At 53.1% G+C, this 22,901-nt stretch overlaps 7 protein-coding genes across 7 annotated transcripts; 3 read left to right on the forward strand and 4 right to left on the reverse strand.

Annotated features, from left to right (window-relative positions):
* Positions 1 to 366: 366 nt before the first annotated feature.
* On the forward strand, positions 367 to 1,566 carry CTAM01_00971 (uncharacterized protein; the record flags this gene model as incomplete). Its single annotated transcript, XM_060517015.1, has 1 exon — positions 367 to 1,566. The coding sequence occupies one exon, from the start codon at positions 367 to 369 to the stop codon at positions 1,564 to 1,566; it is 1,200 nt and encodes a 399-aa protein (XP_060388477.1).
* Positions 1,567 to 2,657: 1,091 nt separating this feature from the next.
* Positions 2,658 to 4,306, reverse strand: CTAM01_00972 (uncharacterized protein; the record flags this gene model as incomplete). Its single annotated transcript, XM_060517016.1, has 4 exons — positions 2,658 to 2,717; positions 2,774 to 3,280; positions 3,339 to 3,920; positions 4,016 to 4,306. 4 exons carry the CDS (start codon positions 4,304 to 4,306, stop codon positions 2,658 to 2,660), a joined length of 1,440 nt encoding a protein of 479 aa, XP_060388478.1.
* A 2,451-nt stretch (positions 4,307 to 6,757) lies between these two features.
* CTAM01_00973 (uncharacterized protein) lies at positions 6,758 to 10,045 on the forward strand (the record flags this gene model as incomplete). Its single annotated transcript, XM_060517017.1, has 6 exons — positions 6,758 to 6,936; positions 6,995 to 7,111; positions 7,173 to 8,297; positions 8,368 to 8,497; positions 8,554 to 8,609; positions 9,208 to 10,045. The coding sequence occupies 6 exons, from the start codon at positions 6,758 to 6,760 to the stop codon at positions 10,043 to 10,045; spliced, it is 2,445 nt and encodes an 814-aa protein (XP_060388479.1).
* A 736-nt stretch (positions 10,046 to 10,781) lies between these two features.
* Positions 10,782 to 11,780, reverse strand: CTAM01_00974 (carbon-nitrogen hydrolase; the record flags this gene model as incomplete). Its single annotated transcript, XM_060517018.1, has 1 exon — positions 10,782 to 11,780. The coding sequence occupies one exon, from the start codon at positions 11,778 to 11,780 to the stop codon at positions 10,782 to 10,784; it is 999 nt and encodes a 332-aa protein (XP_060388480.1).
* Positions 11,781 to 14,010: 2,230 nt separating this feature from the next.
* On the reverse strand, positions 14,011 to 15,380 carry CTAM01_00975 (guanine nucleotide-binding protein alpha-2 subunit; the record flags this gene model as incomplete). The annotated part of the gene is made up of 5 exons (XM_060517019.1): positions 14,011 to 14,355; positions 14,413 to 14,671; positions 14,727 to 14,884; positions 15,080 to 15,192; positions 15,263 to 15,380. 5 exons carry the CDS (start codon positions 15,378 to 15,380, stop codon positions 14,011 to 14,013), a joined length of 993 nt encoding a protein of 330 aa, XP_060388481.1.
* Positions 15,381 to 20,497: 5,117 nt separating this feature from the next.
* Positions 20,498 to 21,296, forward strand: CTAM01_00976 (uncharacterized protein; the record flags this gene model as incomplete). Its single annotated transcript, XM_060517020.1, has 2 exons — positions 20,498 to 20,763; positions 20,825 to 21,296. Coding segments are annotated over 2 exons (738 nt in total), but the record flags the coding sequence as incomplete, so codon positions are not given.
* An 833-nt stretch (positions 21,297 to 22,129) lies between these two features.
* On the reverse strand, positions 22,130 to 22,371 carry CTAM01_00977 (uncharacterized protein; the record flags this gene model as incomplete). Its single annotated transcript, XM_060517021.1, has 2 exons — positions 22,130 to 22,191; positions 22,293 to 22,371. 2 exons carry the CDS (start codon positions 22,369 to 22,371, stop codon positions 22,130 to 22,132), a joined length of 141 nt encoding a protein of 46 aa, XP_060388483.1.
* Between the last annotated feature and the right edge of the window lie 530 nt (positions 22,372 to 22,901).

Below are 22,901 nucleotides of genomic sequence, written 5' to 3' on the forward strand. Positions count from 1 at the left end.
GGAGACTGACATCGTCATCTCGGTCGTGAGAGTTCATCGCCACTTTGCATCACGGTTTGCAACTTTTTGCCATCACGGATTCAGTTTGCAATGTTCGATATAAGACTTGGTCTTCGAGGAGGCTGAAAAGTGCTTCCAGAAGGTCATCAACAAGCTTCTCGGCGCATTCGGTCGTCAAAGGTTCTCGTGAGCATCTCGCCGGTTGACCGGCCTCATTCAAAATCAAAAGATATTTTACTTTTACTCACCAAAGCCCAGCTTTTTGCCAAGACTAATTGCTCTCTGCTTTCGCTCAAATCACGACAACTACCGTCTCTTACTCGTCTCATCATATTACTCATATTTATCCACATCGCTATTACCAACATGGAGGTTATCACTCTTCTCCAAGGAGACGAAGACTCCCACCTTACACCATTTTTCATATGCCACGCCATCTCAGGGCTCGCACTACCCTTTCTCCGCCTTGAAGCTCTTAGCGAAGACGATGAGAGGCCAGTATACGGCATCACTTCCCCTATGCATTGCCCTGGAGGCGATGACTTTGAATTTCCCGAAACATTGCGAGACCTCGCTGCACTCTACGTTGAGAAGATCAAAGAAGTCCAGCCAATGGGTCCTTACTTATTAGGAGGATGGTCAATGGGCGGTATGATCGCCATGAACATGGCCATGGTTCTGCGCGACCAGGGAGAAAAGGTTACAAAGGTAATCATGCTTGACTCGGCCAACCCGGAGACCTTCCCCTCGTTCCCCAGCGCCAAGGATCACCGCTCCCTCACCCACCTTACCTTCACCAGAACCGTTGCTGCCGACATTAGACTGATGGACGCCGACTGTTCTCCAATCGGGTCGCCCGTCATGAGCGAGAGCGAGTTCGGAGACTACCTGACCCCTAGCGAGAACCGAACGAGTACATGGGGAACCTTTACAACGGAGGTCTCATACTCCAGCAGCACTTCGAGCGATTACGAAGATGATAGCCCGGCTTGGTCCCCGAGCACTCCAGGGTCACCAGCTTGCAGCAGTGACGCCGGATCAGAATACTGCCCCGAGCAGAATCGAATGCTGGAAGACTTTCCTACCGAGGATCAAATCGACGCCGAGATCCTGACAGCAGCTCACGACCTCGAGGTCGCCAAACAGGAAGATGGAGGGAAAGGCGACGAGGACGAAGAAGACGAAGAATTGGACGACGACAACGAGCCGGATCAGGTCCGTGACTTTCTACAAAAGATCAAGAAGCACATCCACAAAGGCCTCGGCCTCATCTCGACCGTCGAGCCGGGCCAGCTGCTCCCCAAGGACGGCGTCTCCGACTTCCACACCGTCCTCATCAAGTGCAAGCCCGACCCGTTCGACGACCCCAACCTTACCCAGCGTGAGCGCGAGGGCGTCATCTTTGTCCGCTCCGTCATGCGCGAGAAGGCCATGTGCTGGGAGGCGGACAAGTTTGCCAAGTTTGAGACGGTGCCCTTCAGCGGCGACCACGATGGCGCGTTCGAGCCACAGCACGTGGGCGAGCTGAGCGGTATTTTCAGAAAGTGTTTGCAGGGTCTGGCATGATCATGGCATTTTGGAGGTTGCCTTCCTGGTTGAAGTCCTGGCGGCTTCATTACTTGTTTTTGTTTACTGTTGGAATTTGTGCTTTAAGGCGCGCATGCATTGAAAGCGATGGATGGCAATGTGATTTACGGTGTTATTGGCGGCATTATTGAGGGCGTTTGGAGTTGATTTCATCTACGGGTCGAATTGTATTGGTGCGTCGGTAAATTAGACATATCTTAGGCATTTACTCTAGTAGCTCACAAAACTGCATTAACTTTATCCTGAAGCTATTCATAATGCTCAACATCACCATCATTACCGCGCATGTAGGAATTCGGGGAGCAAGTCATCTTTCTAAAACGTGTTTCTTTTTTTCATGCCTCATTGACGTAGTCCTCATCTTAGCTCCTAGCGGCGGGGCAGTTGATGGGATTATATGGCTTGGCGGCTGCGCAACAAGGCTTGGTCGAAGCATTGCGAATCTCGATCGGAAGGAGGAGCCAGCAGAAAGTAAACAACGAACGTCGAAAAGAGCTGCAGTCTTTGTTTACATTCTCCATCTCCGTGCCCCTCTCCGACATATTGCTTAAGCTCGCGGAGGTATAGAGGCACGCTTAGACTCCCCAATCCCTGCTTCTTCCGGATGAAAGAGGACTGGCCTCCGCCCCCATCTGGATGCATGTCTCCTCCTCCACGGAGATTTTCTGCTGACAGGCAGGTCAATGTCCCAGAAGTTTAAACTACGTTGCATTCGTGTAACGCTGAAAGGTGACCAAACTCAATTTTACTCGGCGAAGCTTGGTGATCACGAGTGCTAAGAGTATGCAATGTCGTCGGCAGATCAAGAGCGTCAATGGCGCACACCGGCCGACGATAAACATAATTCATTCGTATCCAGCTCCCAAGTAGAGCGTCTGATCCGGGTGCGAACGAGACACAAGTAGGAGACATGTTTTATGATACAGTGTTCGCAACGGTGATTTCAGCTTACAGAGAGGTCTAATGATCATAACTTCATTGATTCTCTATTCCAATAATGCCAAATGCCCATCGCTCATTATGGTGGACTACTAATTCTACTCATATAACCGTCGTGCACTACAATAATCTCAACATCCCGCCATAACCTCGGGCCACTTTCTCCTAGAAACCTTCACTTTCAAGTCACCCTGATAAGATGTCAGCAAAGCGACCTAGATGTGCCCGAGACTATTGGACGGCCTACCTTCAGCCAAGGGGAGCCAACCTTGTCAAAATCGAGGTCTTCAAAGTCAACAGTCCGAGGCTGGTCCGGCGAAGCCCAGGTAACATCGTAGGACCGCAACAGCGTCGTTAAGGTCTGCGTCACAATGATCATGGCCATCTTCTCTCCTGGACATCGATGGCTGCCGCCGCCAAATAGCATGCTCTTCACACTGTTGCCGTCCTTTTCTTCGAGGTTAACAAGCTTGTTCTCGGCATTGAGCCAACGTCCGGGCATCCAGGTGTCCGGGTTCGGATAATTGGCGGGGTCGTGGTGCGTCAAGTAGGGCGAGATGGACACGACTGAGCCCTTTGGCACGATAATATCCGTACCTGGGACAGGCACTTCCTGCATCGCGAGACGGAGGCACTTCATGCCTGCATAGTAGCGCATCGTCTCCTTGATACAGGCCTGTAGAAGCGCCGAGTCTGTATTTCCGTTACGGGCATCTCTCTTCACGGCTGCCATGACATCGGGATGGCGTAAAAGCTGAGGCGTTTGTCAGTCTTGCTGCTCATTCACGTGAAGAGATGAAGACTATACGTACGCATACCACGACCCACGAGATCGCAGCGACTGTGGAAGTGTGAGCAGCAAACATCAAAACAGTGTGATGAGAAGGAAGAAAGTGCCTCAAAGGCGCCATGCTCTGTTCGTGCAGCGTGTGCGTGATGTAGTCCGGCAGGTCAGTCTCGAGGTCACCATTCTTCGCCGCGACGTGTCGCTGGCTAAGCTTTTCCCAAAAGATCTCCTTCACGCGCTCACGAGCGCGATGCAACCTCCTCGCCGGGGGGTGAGGCACCCAGTCGGGCAGCACAAAGGACCAGATGCTGCCAATATCGGACTCCATCGCGTGCAATAAGCCCAAGAGCTCTTCGCTCGACTTGTAAAAGTCATCGCCCATCAACGTTCTGACAATGACCTTGTGCGTCAATTCGGACACGCCGTCAAAGAGCTCCACATCGGTCTTGGTCGTCCACTCAAGTGCGCAGCGGTGCGTCTCCTCCACGGTACACTTGGCCATGTGCGCCTGAGCCGTGGCGCGGTTGATGTACCGGCTGAGGGAGCCGACCATGACCCTGACGTTATCCATGTATCCAGGGTCGAGTATCTTGTTGAGAAATATTCCCTAACAATCACATGTGAGTTGAGACAAGTCCTACTTTTTAAAATGTCTCAAAATCTGGGGTCGGGGTGGCTTATCTGGGAGAAGGGTGACCTCACCATTCCGTGGCCGAAAGACCAAGCCTTCTCGGGCATGTCGAGATAAGCCTTGTTGAGCTCATTTCCACGAAGCCAGACATTGTGGACCGTTAGGATCTGAATCGAGAAGATATTGCCGCATTGGGATTGAGCTCGACGGATGAGCGAGATGGGCTTGACTGCGTAGTCGTGGGCGTCGCTGAGGAAGGAGAAGAAGCCCTCGCCTTTGTAGGCGGGGATCGTCCTAGGCTTGGAATACCATCTTGCTAGAAGTATTACTGCGACCAACAGTGCTGGAAGAATCAACATCATTCGAGGAGTGAACGACGACTGGACCGGCGGAGAAACGAGTGTGACTGGTGTATGAGCCAGACGGGCTCGCGGATACACTCGAAGAGAGAAAATAACGAGAAATATTGGTGGACTCGTCCAGGAAAAAGGATCTGGAGGGCACGAGTCTTTCTTAAGTTCAGCAAATTACCAATCTCCATGAACACTGAGAGATGCCCGACGGCGGAGGTCCGTCCGAAGCCAACGAGACAACAACAAAACAACAATTACCTTCGTGGTGGATGTTGAGATGAACTCCATCGCGTAGCCAAGGCCACCCGAAACATGTTGACTTGTCGGTGAAGGTCGATTTTCTTGCTCCGGTGGGTAAACAAAACGTCCCTCCGAAAGGCCTCGGAATGCGGTGATGTCCAGGCGTTGGGCTCAAGGGATGAATTAGCCTCGTCGATCTGGGGTATGAGCCGCTCCATCGAAACTGTGGCTTGAAGTGGCTCATGCATGAATACTCTAAGATATTCTTTGCATCAAGCTTAAAATCCCGTGACTTGAAGATCCTGCACATGACTATTTCAGCTTGAGGATTTGCGGGAGCAGTCAGATGTGACTCCCATTATCTCCTCGTCGATATGCTTCAGCCCGTCGGAGATCGCGAGCGCCTGACTCCGCCGATCCTCGAGCATGGCATGGATGAAGCCTAACTCAATGGAATCACTTTCACATATGGATTATACGAAGTTGGGCTCCTCTTCCCTGGGTTCGGACTACGGAGAGAGCTTGAGGAGTCATGGGTGCGCGGCCAAGGTCCGCCTGCGCCTTGGACATCTCGATCTCATAAGACCCATGCTGCTAGCGTTCCGCCGATCACTTTTAGCAAAGAAGCGTTTAATAATTGTTCAAACGCGTAAGAGAGGACTCCGCCGGAAGCATTTTGATGGCTTGGCTTCGTCGGAGGTAAACATGCTAGTTGGATGTTTCTCGTATATTGTCTGCATCACATCTGGCCAAGTACCCTTCCCCTTGGAATTTGCGGTTGGACGATGCAACAGATGTCGCATTGAGAGCTTCTAGAACATCTCTCAGGACGACGGTTCACTTTATTTCACCGTCGAATCCCGGTGGCGTACGTCATGCAATGCCCTCTCCGAAGGTCCGGGTGGATTGCTGTGCCGTGAACATACGCAAACGGACTATAGAACTGCTCTTACCCTGTCGATGTCGCGTGACACTTTGAGTGGATATGTCTACATCTTTCATATGGAGGATGAGGGTCGAACCAGAATATATTTTCGACGATAAACCCTCCAGTCCTAACCCAATTCCTGGCGCCATCACGTAGCGACACTGGTCTCTTTGGCAACAGCTGTCTTCGCCCATGTTATCGTCTAATTCTGGTGGTTTTCATTCTTATACTCTGACAACTCATGGTTTACTTTCATTCCGAGTATTGTGGGCTTTCATTTCTTGCTATTACTGAAGGGCCCTCCGAACGCACGCATAGTTGGTAGGCTCACCTAAAATGAGATACTGGTAGGGCCAGTGGTCTGGAGATAAGTGAAAGAAGCTTTGAGAGGTTTCGCATCAAAATCGCAGCGAAATCTAGATCCAGCGATCGTTTTTATGCACCCCATGCTCAGTTTGACGTGTTGAAGAACACTCTGTGCTCTGATCAACGAGTCTCTTCAGGCGATTGGGAAACTGTCTAGATACTGCCAGCCCGCCTTTCTGCCCTTTTTCTTCTCTTCGCATACCGTAAACTCTTATCTTAAAATCGACATGATTGCAAATGCCTCGACGAAATTAAGACTAATGTTGACACGATCCTTTTGTGCTGTCTGGTAATCTTATCATGCCAACATAGAGTGCCGATCGCCAAAATGTTGGATTATGCGGTTGCTCGCTCGAGGTATCCTGGCCTATTTCACGATTCAAAGAGCCACCGAAATTAAGAGTCAAGCCAGTCAAGAGCTGTTGGCTGTTCTTCTTTTACAAAGCATACTTCCGATGTTCTCCGGAGTCTTCCGTGTTGACTCGGACGGAGGCTGTGCCTTCTCAGCCAATCACATCTTACCACCGGCCGTTGCGGCGGGATCCACCCCGGGGCTCCCATCCGTCCCCTAGCGGAGGAGCCTAGGTAACAGCATCCAACATATCACAGCCACTCTTACCCAAGCCGGACTTTGTTCTTGGAAGTCCATTTCGCTAATCTAATCCTTGGCGTCTCGTTTGACTATCGACCGATTGTGCTTCGTATTATACTTTTGCCAACTAAGGACCAAGACGGAGGAAAGAGGGCTGTACATATCCTCGATCTTGTGTTCTGCGAAGCAGGGGAGAAGGGGGCCCAAAAGATCATCGGCGCAATGTATTTAACAGTCACCCGCGACCTTCCGGAAGAACTCCTTCCTGCCCTACCAGCAACCACAGACCATCCTCCTCGTCAACGAATCAGCCAACCCGCCATAGCTCCTCGCCATGCAGCTGTCACTTCTCCTCGCTGCGTTTTCTGCGCAGGCAGTCCTTGCCGCACCTCGGATCAAAAGAGACGCCCTCAAATCATGTGTGGAGGAGGTCTTTGGAGGGAACGCGGCTCTGCGCATCGTGACACCGACTGATCCTACATACCACGATGCGAGAATCGGAGAGGCCATCCAGTGAGACCGGTATACTGCCTCAAAGTTCAGGACACAGTGCTTACCATATGGTCAACAGGTTTACACAGATGCCAGTGTTGATTGCTTACGCAGAAAAGCCATACGAAGTTGCACCCTTGATCCAATGCGCAAAGACGAGTGGCATCAAAGCAGTCCCCAGAACCGGTGGTCACCAGTAAGCATTCAACATCTCCAAACCTGCCCTCGGTGAGTTCAAAGTAACTTACTTTGCACAGCTTCCTCGGATACTCCGCCCTCCAAGATGCCCTCGTCATCGACATCACCCACATCGACTACGTCAACATCGCAGCAGACAAAAAGACCGCCACCGTCGGCGCCGGCATCCGCTTCGGCGCCCTCTACACGGCCCTCGGCCAGCAAGGCCTCGACTGGACGGGCGGCATCTGCCCCACAGTCGGCATCTCGGGCTTCCTCTCCGCGGGCGGCTTCAACATGCAGATGCGCCAAAACGGCCTCGGCGTCGACAACGTCGAGTCCGCAAAGGTAGTCACCTCGGACGGCTGCATCGTAACGGCCTCCCGCGACCAAAACGCCGACCTCTTCTTCGCCATCCGCGGCGGCGGCGGCGGATCCTACGGCATCGTCATCGAGTGGACGCTGCGCATGTACGAGTTCCCCCGGTCCGCCATGGTGTACCTGCAGTGGAACGGCTCCGACACGCGGTTCGATATCGCAAAGACGTTCCATGAGTGGGCGCCCCGCGCGGACAGCGCCCTCAGCTCGCAGGTGAACTTGTACAAGAACCGCACCGACGTGATTGGGTGGTGCTACGGCTGCACCCTCGACAAGCTGCAGGGCATGGTGAACGCCTCCGGGCTCCTGGGTATCGGCAAACCGGCGGCGTACATCTCGGGCGGGTGCAACACCATCAACGCCCGCCTCTTCGGCTACGGCGTCAACGAGTGCGGCGCCGACGAGGCCGTTGCGCAAGTCGCGCCGTTTGTCGTCAACACGATCCAGCAGCCGTTCGTCCAGATCCCGGGTTACGCAAACTTCACTTACAACGAGACGACAAAAGCGCCCGAGCTACCCCCCGCACAACCCTGGGCGCGCTTCATCCGCCTGTCGAAATCCTTCATGGTCCAAAAAGATAAGCTGCTCACTGACGAGACGATGAAGAACGCCATCTCGCGGATCGACGAGCTCGACGACGCGGCGCAGGGGTGGATCGAGTGGCACGCGTGGAACATTTCGGTCGCGGGCGATGCGGCGTTTGCGTGGCGCGAGCAGGCGTATTCGCACATGGAGTTCATCGTGTCCAGCTCCGCGGATGAGAAGGTCCATGCTGGCTATGTGAAATGGTTCAAGAGCCTGGAGGATTACCTACGTCCCCTTGTTGGGTGGGTTCTTCTTCGTTCTAGTTGTGTTTTGAGCCTGATGAGAATGAGTGACTGATGAGAGTGACAACAGAATGGCGAGTTACTCGGGCTACATGGATGACACGATTTCCACCCCTCCGCTTGATTCGTACTACGGCGCCAATGTCGCAAAGCTGTCTCAAATCAAGTCCAAGTACGATCCCCGGGGCTTCTTCGCGAATGTAAGTATATCAACCGCCAGACAAACTGAATACATCGACTAACGAAGAGAACATAGCCTCTGAGTATCAGAGCTCTCTACCCAAACCAAACGGTGACCGGAGACAGCTGTCTGTAGATAAGGTGAAGACAGATCACGATACAAGGTTACCGAAGAACCGTATGACTGTGACGTCAGAACATAGTGTGCTTGATGACAAGTTGTAATCCAGCTGTGGAGCGAGATTCCGTCGATGGAAATGTAATGTAGCTGAAAGATCATCCCTTCACCCGCGCATGATCGAGTCAAGATAACCCACCCGATTGGGTCCCAAACATCAGATGAGTTGAACAAGCTCTCTTACCGAGGCCGTATCCCGCGCGGGGTCGACCGTGCAATGTCCGTCACTTTGAATTGGCTTTTTTGTTACTTCATTCTCCCACTCTCACATTCGTATTCTGATCTCAGATTGGCGAATGTACCTGCAGAAACATATGCACCATGAATACCACACTTGACCGAGGAGCGCCAAGACCTGATGAATTGAGCGATGCGGGTTCTCTCTTACGGTGAGTCAACAAGCTGAAAAGCGATTTGATCTGATATCTAGCTGTAATTGTGTTTGTGCTGTTGAGTTGTTGCGAGTGAAGTCACAGCATTATCTCGTTCTGTCCGAAAGCGTCCATGATAGAAGAGAAGTTGATTCACTTTTCCCACTGACCAGAGACCAAGGCAACCCCAAACCATAATCTGGCTCAAGACCTCAGACCAGTCCTTTGCAATCCACAAGTCCCTCCTAGTCGAGTCCTCAAAATACTTCCAACGCTGCCTCGACGGACCCTTCGCCGAATCCCACACAAACACAATCGACCTCAACGACACCGACGACAACGCAGACGAAAACGACGGCGAAGTCAACGTCAGCATCAGCCCGCTGACCCTAGGCACCTACGTGAAACTATGCTACTTCACCCGCCTCACGGCCCAGCGCGTCAAACGCTGCCGCCGCAACGCGGCGGACCACCCGGGCGAGGACGCCGTCTACTACGAGGTCTCCCCCTTCTCCCTGAAACCCTGCGACATGCACACCCCGCACGACCTGACGGAGCTCGTCGACATGTGGTCCCTCTGCGACCGCTTCCACGACGACCTGCTCCTGGGGAAAGTATCCACCGCCATCCGCGAGACGCTCGACGTCGGGGCCACGAAGCTCGGCGGCAGCTGCGGCGGCGGCGGAGGCGGTGATGCACAGCAGCAACACGGCGCCGAGTGGTGGGTCTTCAACTTCGCCAACGGCTACGTCGCGCTGGCGAGCCTTCACCGGAGGAGAGACGACGACGTCGAGGGGTTGATGGAGAGGTTGCGGGATCTGTTTGTGCAAAACTGTTCGCCGGCTTCGTGGGAGAGGCTTGCGGGCCAGTTGCCTAGCGAGTTCGTGGTTGCGGCGTCGATTGCGTTCCAGGCCAAGATGGCGACGTTGATGCCGCACGAGGCGGCGATTGCAAGGGTCAATGGGGCGAGTCTGTGTTATGAGTGTAAGACTAGGGTGCAGACGGCTTTGAAGAGATGAAGATAGATGTACGCTTTTCTCTTGGATTCGTTTTTAATGATTGTTTCGGCTGCAAATGGGATGCCAAAGCGGTCATTGTTCAGCTGTGACAGCAGAAGAGAAACTCCTTCAGACCTGCAACGAGGGCTATTACTGAGTTGATTTGGATTCCCTACACTATGAAGACCAGATTACGTCTGTCTTGTGGGGTAAGCCGAAGTCGATGCACGGTGGTGTTTGTTTTGGGATCAAAGCCTTGGTGGTCTACGATTCTCGTGGTTCCCTCCATCCTGTACCTTGGACAAAGACAATAGACAGAATCGCTGGCTGTATGAGTATTCCTCATGTTCTGAAAACCGATAGATAGGCTCAGGCTTTGGCTGCTCCACAGTGAGGGCTGAAAATCACTATGATCACCTGCTCGGATGACGGTGAGTAGCCCTCGATATCTCGAGGCTGACATGAAGTGGAGCTTCAACTGATCAACGTCTACGAGATCCCTCAATCACCGTGATATTCCGCAAATAACTCTGCTTGAAATGTAATGCAGATGTCATTGATGCACGTGATACCTAAGCTGAAGTCTTTCCTCCCACCCGACCATCTTTTGTATGTGCCACAGTAGAATACATGGAGCCGACACCCCTCGAACCCCATTCTATATGCACCTAATCTGCTCCACCAGCTTCAACAAACACACTTCATCATCTCTTTAAAACTCTCTTACACCAAACATCCATCCCATCCCATACCATCCTCATTGCTTTCCCTGACTAACATCAGGATACACATCAAACCTCCTCTGCGAATTAATAGGAATATTCCTCCTCGCCTCCTCAATCTTTTCACCCTCCAACTCCCACGCAACGGTTCCCTCCCCCTCCTCCGCCTCAACAAGCACATTCGCCATCGGGTCGATAATCAACGAGTGTCCCCAAGCGTGGTACGTCGCGCCCATGTCCCGCGCGGGACTGCACATGGCCACGTAAATCTGGTTATCCACCGCCCTCCCCTGCCCCAGCAGCCGCCAGTGCATCGGCCCCGTCGTCAAGTTGAAGGCGCCCGGGTACACGAGCGCGAAGCATCCCCGGCGCGCGGCGATGGCCGCCAGCTCGGGGAACCGCACGTCGTAGCAGATGGCCACAGAGATCCGCCCGTACTCGGGGAGATCCACGACGGTGACCTGGTCGCCGGGGCTCAACACCTCGCTCTCCTTGAAGGTGATCTTGCCCGGGATATCGATATCGAACAGATGCACCTTGCGATGCGTCGCCAACAACTTCCCCTCGGGCGAAAAGATCAAGCTCGTGTTGTAGAATTTCCCCGTCTCGGCATCCAGCTCCGGGACGGAGCCACCGACGAGGTAGCTCCCGCTCTCGCTCGCCATGGCCGCCAGCGCGTGGAAGCTGGGGCTCTGTTCCTTGGTGGGCGGGGACGGGAGCAGGGTCTCGGCGTACTTTGGGAAGTAGTCGCACCCGTAGGGCGAGTTGAAGCACTCGGGCAGGACGACGATTTTGGCGCCGGCGGCGCTGGCCTCGAGGACCTTGGCGCGGGCGTTGGCGAGGTTGGCGGCCTTGTCGGCGCCCGAGGCGAGCTGGATGCAGGCTAGCTTGACGGGCTTCTTGAGCACCGGGGACGGGAGGGACGACATCTTGCGGACGTTGCGATGAAAGTTGCCAAAGGGGACGAGGCGGTGGGCAGGAGAGTTGGTGATTGTTGTTGATAGGGTGCGTAGGGTGCGGAGGGCGAGGCGCATTGTATGTTGGAAGGAAGGGCTATGTGCTTTCCGAAGCGGAGGGGGTTGCGACTTGCGAGTGACGTTTGGTTCGGCGCGGTGGTGGTGGTGGGGGGAGGAACGATAACGGCGGGGTAGCTGCCGTGACGGGCTTCGCGGTCGGAGCTCATCCCTGGGGTTCGGCTATTGACGACATCTCGCACTGTGTTTGTAGCATTCGGAGAGACGAATCCCCACAGTGCGAGGTAACTTCCACGGCTCCGAATTGTCCGATCTGTTATCGGGAAATTGAATTGCTTCGGCCCGGCTCCGATCGGCCTTTACCTTGGACTCCCCCGCGTTCAGCCGCCGCTAATCACTTTGTTTTCTCCTTGGACATTCCTTACTCCGTGATCAAGAAGGACCCTTGCTCATCATCACGCCTCCATATATAGTACGCAGTATTGTATTATCTCATTGATATACGGCTAGTGCCTTCAGAATTCTCATTGTCGTTTTTGAGATCTACAAGACCAGTTGAAGTATGCCACCTCGAATCACACAGACCTCATCAAGTAGAATCGATTCAATCCTCCAAATCCATCCCTCCATACCCGAAACACAAGACACATAGACTCCATCGCCATGCCTACCATCCCCCATGGTGATGAATACCCTCCCACCTACACTCTCCCGGGCCGAGTAGGTAAGGAATGTTTCTACGTAGCTTATAAGCTAGGGAGCAATCCAAAACAGACATTCCATACCCCAACAAAGATCCCAGATCTCAACGCTACGGGAACCGGGCTACAGCTTTACCGTGGCACGCAAACTGAACCCACCTAACCCAGCAGCATCGGAACCTAACCAAGACTCGTTTGCGATTCCCGTGCCACACCTTACATTCCAGGTCAACTTACATACCATCGAATGAACCCAGGCAATCGGTAACCTCACGATACACCGGTTGGCCGTCCGCCGCCGCCTTTCTTGCTTTACACCAGGCGACGGGCTGAGATAGAATGCAAAAGAAAGGAAAATCAGAAATCCCCAACGACGTTGTAACAGGCACGCACCCTTACTTACCCCAATCTCTCTTCCTCCCGATAAACAGCTGAATCTTTTTTTTTTTTCGGCAGCCTGCCTGGCGACGTTCGTCCGGCCAAATCAGCTCTTGCTTCCCCCGCGTGAAACATCTTCTTTGTAAGCTCATGTTTGGGGTATCACAAAATCCGAAACCATGACAAGCCCAGTCCGGTCCAATTCTCCCGGACGCCAGTTATCGGTGAGAGCCCGACATAGTATCAATAACCGTTGCAGTCTGGTCCCAACCCAACTCCTTGGGTCGGATATGCCACTCCTACATGAAAGCTTAAAATTGAGGCTGATGTTTCTTCAATGCGAAGAGTGTCAGGCATTGGAGGCTCGACCGAAAATAAACTCCATCGAACAAGATCCCTTTACATATTTAGAGCATACGCATTGGGCGGTCATCAGACGGAATTTTTAACATGTTTTATCTGATTTTTTCCTTTTCTCTTGTAAATGAGATAGCTGCTTGCTCTGTAGCCCGCGGCGCTTCCGCCTCGCAGCATAAATCCACACACATGTCTTTCCCCTGACCCCCAATGTGAGCGGCAAAGCTTTGAAACACTTGATTAGGTATCAATCCATCGTTACGCGAATCCAATTCTGCTCGGCCTCTCTCTCCACTCGCTCCCGTTTCGTCTCATACTAACCACCCTTCGCAACCTGCTCCGCCTTCTTTCCTTTCTTCCCATGAGCCTCAACCTTGAAGCTCCGAGTTGGGACCACTCTCAGTGGTTTGTTTACTGTTCTTCTACTGGCCTCGGCTGCGCGGTACCAACGACCGCTGTGATGATAATAATATGCAAAAAAAAATAGCCGAGTGATCCAGCCACAATTTTTTTTGCCAAACTCTCTGTTCAGACCAACGCCGGCATATGAACAATAGATGACGAGAAATTAGACACAAAGGAAGTGGAGTAATATACATCCATATCGGTGCCGGCGTCCGCAATGGACTCGCTGATGTATCGCGACCGGGAGGCCCAGGCGTGTAATCGCAAATATACGACAAAGTGGCAATCGTCGTGAATGACTAGCGCCGCCGGGCGGGGCCGTGATGAGCTTAGGAAAGCCGGAAAGACCGCGGGTATCGATTAGAGTTGGCATGTTTCATGCATGCCGTGGGGTGGGGGGTTGAGGATAATCTTAGGCCACCTGGTGACCCAATATCGCTGGCTCTGCCTTATAGTATCAGCTGCTTGAGGTTGCGCTGGATAATCATATCCTGGACCGAGCCCATCGTGATCTTGAGCAGGTTCGTATCAGTGGCGTTCGTGAAATGTCCGTAAATTTCCTTCTCGGTGTTTCGGTTGAGGGCGCGGAACTTGTCCAAGAAGTACTTGCTGGCAGACTTCCAGTCTTCGGCGGGGCCGTGGTAATCCGTGAAACCGTGCGACGTGATTGGGTTGTTAGGGAGCTTCTCCTTGAAGAGATCCATCTTGTTCAGAAAGAGGATAAGGGCAGACTTCGTGAACCAGTGCGAGTTGGCAATCGACTCCCAGAGCATGAGCGCTTCGTTCATTTGGTTCTGTTGGGTTGGTCAGCTTGACAGAAAGCGAGAAAAAATAGACTCGGTCACACTTACGCCATCCTTGTCCTCGACCAAACATTGATCGTATCCGCTGATGGCGACAAGGAAGAGCAAGCAATTGACGTTTTCGAAGCAGTGGATCCACTTCTTCCGTTCTGAACGTTGGCCACCGACGTCGAACATGCGGTATGTCAGTTGACCGAGGTCGAAAACCGTTTCGGTGATTCCCGTGGTTCGCAGTCTTGATCGCAACAAATCTTGGTCTGTGGGCTCGTAGCTCGCATCCCAAATGCGGTCCAAATCGTCACAGAAGCTATATCGGTTAGCCATATTGTCTGCAAAGGCAGGTGGTGCGACAGTATGCTTACTATGCCAGGTTGTCGTGGAGGGCGAACTCGTTGCCCTTTGCTATTGCCTGCTTGACACCACTGTCGACCCAGAGTTCTTTGACAGGTTGCAGGTAATCGCGCGGGAGAGGGTCTTGGGCGTTGATCTCGTGTTCCACCAAGATATGCGCCATGTGCTTCTGTAAGAGACACCATGTGTTAGCCGGGCCGTTCTATTCATTGCACGCACGAAGAGTGACAGGATGTCTCGAGGTTGTCGCACTCAATTGGCGTCAACATGAGCTTTATCGGGGGTCGCTTGCCTCATTTTCGGGGTTGCTGAACTCGATTCCCATTTCGGTCATGGCATCTTGGATCAAACGGAATGATTGGACAATGTTGTTGAACACGACCGGCTTCCATTCGAGCTTCTCGTTCTTGCTGAAACCTTGTGCGTAAATCAACTTCATTTGCTTCAGGACAGTGGATTTTCCAGATTCTCCGGCACCTGTGCAAATGATAACAAAGTCAGCGCACGAACAGATGCATTGTGCTAGTTAGCGATCGCGTCAACATACCCAGCAACAACAGCTTAACTTCTTTCGATAGGCGCTTCTCATCTTGTCGGATCATGCGGTCGAGGTCGCGCGAACGAGCACCACCGCCGTCATCTTTTGTTCGAGCCCCGAAACACATATTGGTGTAGGGACGTTTATCGCCGAATAATTTGGGTGCACGAAGGAGCCGGCGCGGTGACGCTGAACAAGCGTTGGGGCAAAAAAGAAAAGAAAGTAACGCGTTCAGTCGGTAAGAAAAAGTGTGGGCAGAAACCGAGAAACAATCAATGAGGCGGACCGGTGGAGATGGTAACGGTCTAAGGCGAAAACGAGGTGGAAGAAGAAATGCGAGCAGCTAGTTCCGGGGAGGAGGGTTCTTGGAGTAATTCGCGTCGAGGTCCAGGTAGGATTGGAACGGTCTCGCAATGGTCCGAGGGCGTTGAAGGTCGGCAAGATCAGACGAAGAGACGAAGATAAGAGCGATGAGAGGTTGACCGGGCCGGGATGGAAGAAAAAGGGTCGATTTGGATCGTAATCTCAGCGTGACGCAGGTGAAGCGCAAGGCGCAAGGCGGGGAGGATGGGGGAGAAGAGAGATTGGAAGTCGAGTCGAGTCGAGTCGAGACAACAAGGCGACGGGAGCGACGGCGAGGGCGGACGGCGTGGGTAGAAGAATCGAAATGCAATGCCTGCCCGTAGGTATGAAGTGCGGTGCGGTGCGGTGTGGTGTGGTGGTGCAGTGCTCTGCGGCGTGCCTGTCTCTGGCTGTACACCTTTTGGAGGTCCAGGTTTGAGGAATAAGACGGGCGGGAGTGGGCAGAGGAAGCTTTTGTCGGTTTTGTTCTTGTTCCCGCTGGCAGGTCAGAGAAAAACAAAAACCGCTAAGACTCTAGGGGGCGTTCGTAGCGGACGCCCGGTGAGCTGCGGGTTGCTAATGTTAATCCTCCTGCTCAGGTGTTTTTGCTGCCCAGCGAGGCCAATGGCGGGTCAGGGGAGAGAACTAACGGGCTAGCGCAGGAATTGGAGAAAGGAACGATGGCGACGATGATGTGAGGAGCAGACAAGAAGCTGAGGCCAGACGAGACGAGACGTGACAGTGACACACAGAGGCTGTTAAGCTATGTTGGTGATGACCAAGCGAGATTGATGTGATGAGGGTAGCCAAGTGCTGGGAGAAAGATCGAGGAAGACGGCGGACACGCACGGAACGGGGAAGGAAGATTGGAAGCAAATAGGAGAAGAGGAGGAAGAGAGCGAGAAAGAGAAGTCGAAGTAGACGAAGCAGACAGGTTGTTCTGCAGCAGAAGAAGAAGAAGAACAAGCCAAAGTGCTGTATCCGTACGGGGATACTTGGTACCCAAACGCACGCACAGAGAGCAAACTATGAAGTACCGCCCTCTTCACTACCTACTGCTCTTGCTCCTGGGACCTGGGACCTGCTCAGTCACCTCACCTCATTCATCTGGAGCGCTCCGTGCTCTGTGCTCCATGCTCCTCACCTCATGGTATCCGTAAGGTACGGAGTACATTATGTGCTTATTACCTGATTCAATTTCATTAGCTGTCAACACTTGGTACCCTCCGTGCCTCCCTCGTCCTTGCCTCCGTCGATGGTCTCCGTTGACAAGGTACCATCGTGCCCCGTTCCATCACTTGCCGTGGCCATGGTATGTACGGATAGAGTAGGTATGAACCGAGGACGGCTGGATACGCAAAGTACCTTGTGGTGGTCAGGCAGGGTAAAGGTACCTCGCTTCGTACATTGGTTAGACGGGAAAGAGAGTCACGCAACTGCTGGTCCCGGGTATGGGTACGTATGCTTGTCCTTGGGCTTGACTCCTGGCAATGGCATGGGCAAGCAAGCAGAACAGGGTTGATGCGACTTTGCTGTGTCTATGGAAGCATGGATTATCTAGTCTAGATTGAATGATTATTCTCTGTACCCGTGTTCCTCCATGCATGGCGTACTATGGTAGTACTGAGTAGACTCTGAACTGCTGCACTGCAAAGGTGAATAGCCGCACAACAAACGCCCACCACCACCACCACCGCCACGACGTCGATCACGACCCTGACTCTATGGAATGCCAGTCCGACCACCTTCGATGCTACCTCGCTGTACCCGTATGACCGAATTCATTCTAACCAACAGACCTTTGCTAGAGCTAGAGCTGCAGCATAGCTTATCCGTTGGAAAGCACAAAAGAAAAAGAAATGCGACATGAACAGGAGAGCGGGAACAGGAACATGCGGAACTCTTGAGCCGGGGTGGTAGCAGTACCTGCCTCAACTTGCATGTCCCGAGTACGTACCTTGCTCTAGATTTCCACCTAAGGCAAGAGAAGAACGGGATGCAAGTGGGTCCATTTTCTGACGTACCTGGCTTGTATCGCCGGTCTGATTCGTCTTGTCATCCCGGCCCGCTCTTGCCGCAGAATTGCAGCTCACGAGACTTGGCAGCTACTTGTGCTGGGGTACTCTCAAGTCTGTCCGCGCCTTCCTTGCACTTGCATTAGAAAGCAAGCCACCTCCAGTTCCCCGTCGCACCGTCCACTGTCCAGTGACTCCGGTCGCCTTAGTACACAGGCATGAAGGCACGCCAATCCTCGTCTCCTCTGTGCAAAGCTACGAATGCCGTCTTCAGGCTTCACCACCTCTGATACCTCTTTCTCTTTGGTCAGATATTCAGTCCGCCATCATCTCAGACATTTCATCCGTCGCTCAACCAATCCAATGGCTCGTTGAAACTACTTCTTCTTCTTCTCGGAGCCGGACAGTTCCTCGGGACCCAGCCGAACGAACCATCTCATGAATGCCCTCTCTTTGACCCTCATCGAGGATCGACTTCGCCGCATCCCCCAGTGCTTCGCACGCGACCCTCACAACCCTCTCGACACTCATGTCATGCGCCTCAAGGCACCACAAATGCATCTATATATCGAATACCTACCTCTCAGCAGCCACAACGTAAGCTTTCTGGCTGAGTTCCCTAGGTGCTAGCAGCCACTCGAATAATCTCTAGTTGCCAGTCTGGACGTGCTTTCGAAGAAGACCTATGTCATGGTTTGACGCACACCCTTTCGCATGCACAATGTTGGGCCGGAGTGTCCCAGAAATGCAGGTTGCGAGCTGCAAACTGCCATGCCTCATAACTTCATGCACAAGGAGAGAAGCCAACGGTCACAGCAAACAAGCCGAAAGCCAATAGACTCTTGCAGATTCAGAGTACAATGGCACATGGCTGCGTCGATTCAACAACTCTCAACCTCGAACCGTCTGGTCTGCCGCCAAAACACCACCCCAATCCGCGTCGCCTGTCTCATCCTGCCCTCACCTGCGGATACCTACACCACCTTCAAAGACTTGTTCGATATGCTTCAAACTCAAAAGATTAACGGGCTCCGCCCACAATCAACATAGGACTGCGACAGATCCGCGGCCATCCCGTTCACACCATGGACCAATCAATGGCTCAGTTGCTGTTGGCTGTGCTGTCAAATAACACCTGGGCAGCGCATCAATCAAAGGCTCCAGTTGAGCCTTCAATTTGGCTGAGTATCCGTTCTCAGTATGGAGCGTCATCGTGGCATTCCACACAACAGACGGAAAGACAGAGCCACTTCGATCCTCCAGGCCCCTGCGTGACACCAGATCGCTGCCACAAAACCCCAATTGAGCCCCTACTCCGGAAACGCCTCGTGGACCGAGCTCTTCGTCTGCCTCCTTCTCGTGCGCGAACCCGCCGTCGCACCCGCAGCCGTAGCCAGCTCGCGCCTCGCCCTTCAGCAGGTCATCGCTACATGTTGCTTGCGGAAACACGTCCCCACTCGACGACGCCTCTTTCGTTGCTTCCATATCTAGCGGCTCGCCACGCAGCCACATCAAGTATTGGACCTTCCTCCATCTGCCATACGACGACATTCTATCCGCGAAGAGCTTTGGCCAATGCTTCCGCTTTCGATAGGTAACAATGTTTTCTCTGCAGTCAAGCCTTCTTCCAACGCATGGCACAACCATGATGCCAGCTTTTCGTTTCGAATAGCGGGGGTCCTGGCCGAACACGTCCGCTCTCGGGGAAAGCATGTCACCCCCTGATTCATGCAATTGCAACGCCGCCAGTCGAACACGACTCTGGCAGTCTCTCGTCTTGCCCCAGGGTCGCATTCTGCTAGACTTTTCCCCAACAATAATTCAGATCAGCATTGCAGGCTCCAGTGGGAAAATGAGCGCTGATTCTGCGGGCCGCTAAAGGGGACCTGCAGCATCGACGGAAGAGTCCCGCAGAAACGAATGCTCCAGTGGGCTGGGATCCTTCTTCATGATCCCGGGCCTCCTGGCGTGGCTCTTGCAAGGATGAGAGAAGCAGCTCGTTTTGTTCGACAGGGGGGCCGTTTGTGGATGGATTGCACAACTCGTGGCTTTTCTGACGGGGATCCTTGAACGTCGATGAGCCAGATCAACGCACGTTTCCTGAGCCGCACCTGCTTTGCCCAATATGTTCGAGAAGTAGCTGGCGCAACGCGAGCATGGACCTTACAAAGATCTTGGACCAAATGGACGGGACATCTTAGATTTTGCCTCTCGGAGACTTGACAGGAGCAAGAATGGACTCAGATGCGCTGCAAGAAGACTGCCGTCCGCGCCAGAGCCGCAGTCCAACGGAGGCTACACCAAGATCGAGTACTTCGCCGCCGGAAATTTTGTTGCAGCTTTCAAGGATTGCTTGGGCCCTAGGGCTAGGCTCTCTGCCTTGTAGAAGCAACGGCCAAGGCTTTACCAGAGCCAGCACAACTGGGCAAGTCCTTCAACAAAGATATCAGCCCATATTACTCTTGACATCGCCCGAGATGGTGCGGTCTCGACGTCTCAAGAAGCCCTGTTGACGAGAGCGCCATTCACCACGTGGCGACGAAGTCCCTGCCGGATGCGGGCGGTCAGAATGAATATGGCTGAACGAACAGGTCCCCGCCAGACCACCCCTCAGACGGTTATATCACGGTGTAAAGGGCAACAAAGACGACGGTAAAGCAAAGTAGTCGAATGAGCAGATGGCGTGTAGGATGGTGGAACTAATTTTCAGATCCGTCTAATGGCAAGCCGCGATCCGAAGGAGTGGTATGATGGACGACAGAAAACCGCTAGATGGGTTAGTCGCACAGGACAGGGCCCCGGAGGCAAGCAACAGGTACAACCAGACTCCACGAGAGGCAGAAGTGCCCGCAGATTGACCTCAAACACTTTGAAGTAAACTTTGGAATGGGAAGCTCTGTCACGCGCTGCACCGCATGGACTAGCATCCCGCACCAAACGTTTTGTTTCTCCCAATTGGGTTCAAGGTTTCTGCACCGGCGTCTGGCATGGCATTGCATCAGCCATAATGGGACTCGATTGGATATTACAGACACCGCTCTCGGTAGAGACGTTGCATGTTATGAAAGAGTTTTTTTTCCCTCATGTCTGGTCTCGGGACTGGCCCTGCCACAGGCGATTATGGTTCATGCAGCATCAAAGCAACATCGATGGGTTCAGGACTGCGATGGTAGACGATGTTTTGGTGTGTGATTGCTGATCATTGTGTTAACAGTGCCCATCGCTCTCACCCTCGTTCCTGGTGGGTAGGGGAAGCTGAGGGAGCTGAGGTGATGGAGGCTGAACATTGTGTTACACTTAAAATGCCAGACCTTCAAGCTGGCATTTATTTTCCGATAAGAAGGTTCTTTGATGATGGCGGCTGCGACAGGAGAGATGAGACGATATGGCCTGCAACACGCTGTATCACAGTTGCAAAGTTTCCTGCTTCTTTTCCAACACCCATACTCAACGACATGTACAGCGAGGGACAAAAAGAGGCACAGTCGCGATGCAGTTGGAGACAGTGGGCAGTGGGTTTCTATGTCTTGCATAACCGAAGGTTACTTACTAACTTTCGACCTCGGCACGTAGTGCGAGGCCGTCGCTCGATCGCGGCAGCTGGTGCAAACCACGGCGGCCGGCAGCATGAAAATAACCATGGCATTGGTGAGAAACGGGAAAGGCGTACTTTTGTATGGACTTAGGTGAGGATGGGCCCATGTCGGGCCTATATCTTTACATCGGCGAAGGGTTCATGGCTGGGCTCAGCCAATTCTTGCCCGGCACGCGCAGGTCTTGTCTCAGGCGGCAGGCAGGTTCTTCGGGTTGTGTCTCGCTACCGCTGAAGAATCGAACCGCTTAGTGAGCGTACTTGTCAATTAGCTCGCCAAACTGACCCAGCCTGCTGTGGATAACATCTGTGGGCGAGTTCCTCAGCCTCGACTACCAAAGTCCGAAGACTTGCTGTTTGACTTTGTCTGGGTAAGGTCCATCGCAACCTACTACCTCAGCACGGTCTCTAGGGCAGGCTGATGTATTGACTTCATAGGGTACGGATCCCTAGGTACGGATTACCTACACTATCTGCTTGACTACGGATACCCAGTTGCAAAAGGATAGTTCCGTTTCATCTCGTCTCGTCTATCAGTAGGCGGGCTGTCAAAGCCAAATAAGCTGTTACATCTGACGGGTGGTGGAGAGATGATCTTTACTGTCTTGATCCGGCGACAACCGGGCGAGACATGGACGCTGTTGATTCCCGGTGAGCAGGTGGAGCAGGGAGGCGAGGTCTGTGGGGGACTGTTCGGATTTGACATCCCGTTCAGTATCAAGAAAAGCAGCAAGCAGCAAGCGAGAGACGCAGAGGAAGGGACAAGAAGCCAAAAGGAAAAGAGGGACAAAACCAAAGAGGTTTGGGCTGTTGATCCTGGCTCGCCACGTTTTCTGCAAAGGCACGTCGCACGTCGCACGTCGTACGCCGTATATTCCTTCTCCGTGCCTGTAGTATGCGTACAGCAGCGGATAGCGGATAATTCCCTCAGGGCTTGTTGACTCTGGGAAGTGGCCCGCAAAGCCGATGACGAAGGTCGGAGTGAAGCTCTGGACAAGGCTCAGTCCGAGAGCCCAGAGGACTCAGACTCCCGGTTCCAAATTCACAAGCATGAAATCCTGGTTTGGCTTCGTGTCGTCGGTAGCACCGGCCGACAGGTGCTCCCTTCGCGATAAGCGTCGTTGTTGGTGTGCAACGGACCGACTGGGCAGGAAGAGTTGGGCCGGCATATGGGGTTGACAGGCTGCATTCGTGAGACAGCCCGCGAATGAAGGGATAGACGGTCTGGGAATCTCTGGGCTGTCAATCGTCCAGGTCGGATTGCTAATCGTTCAACCCAGAGCCATGGGAACATGGCATTTGTGTGCACCCGGATAATGGATCGATCCATGACTCTGGTTGGTATTATTACTGTTGACAATGTCGAATACGACGGACGTGCTCGGCCTGGCAGGGCAATTAAAGGCAAGGTCACGAATGTATTGTGCTGGTATTAAGACACTGATGTGGGCAGAGTCAGGAACCTGACTGACGCACTGACATGAACAGGATCGAAGTGCGTCTGGTGATGGTGAGAGAGATTGAGGAAATCTCGATGCTCCATTCAAAGTGCCATCTGGTGGGCTTTGGCCAACGAGCCAATAGGCCTCACCGTGAGTTGTCCGTGATGCACTGGAAAATTGGAGCCCCGAATTTTCAAAACGAGGCCACCCCCGGAGCCACAAAAATTTTCTTGCAGCGCCTTTTTTTTTTTTTTTTT

Source organism: Colletotrichum tamarilloi (genome assembly GCF_030869305.1).
Source record: "Colletotrichum tamarilloi strain Tom-12 chromosome Unknown Scaffold_2.1, whole genome shotgun sequence".
NCBI classification, from domain to species: domain Eukaryota; kingdom Fungi; phylum Ascomycota; class Sordariomycetes; order Glomerellales; family Glomerellaceae; genus Colletotrichum; species Colletotrichum tamarilloi.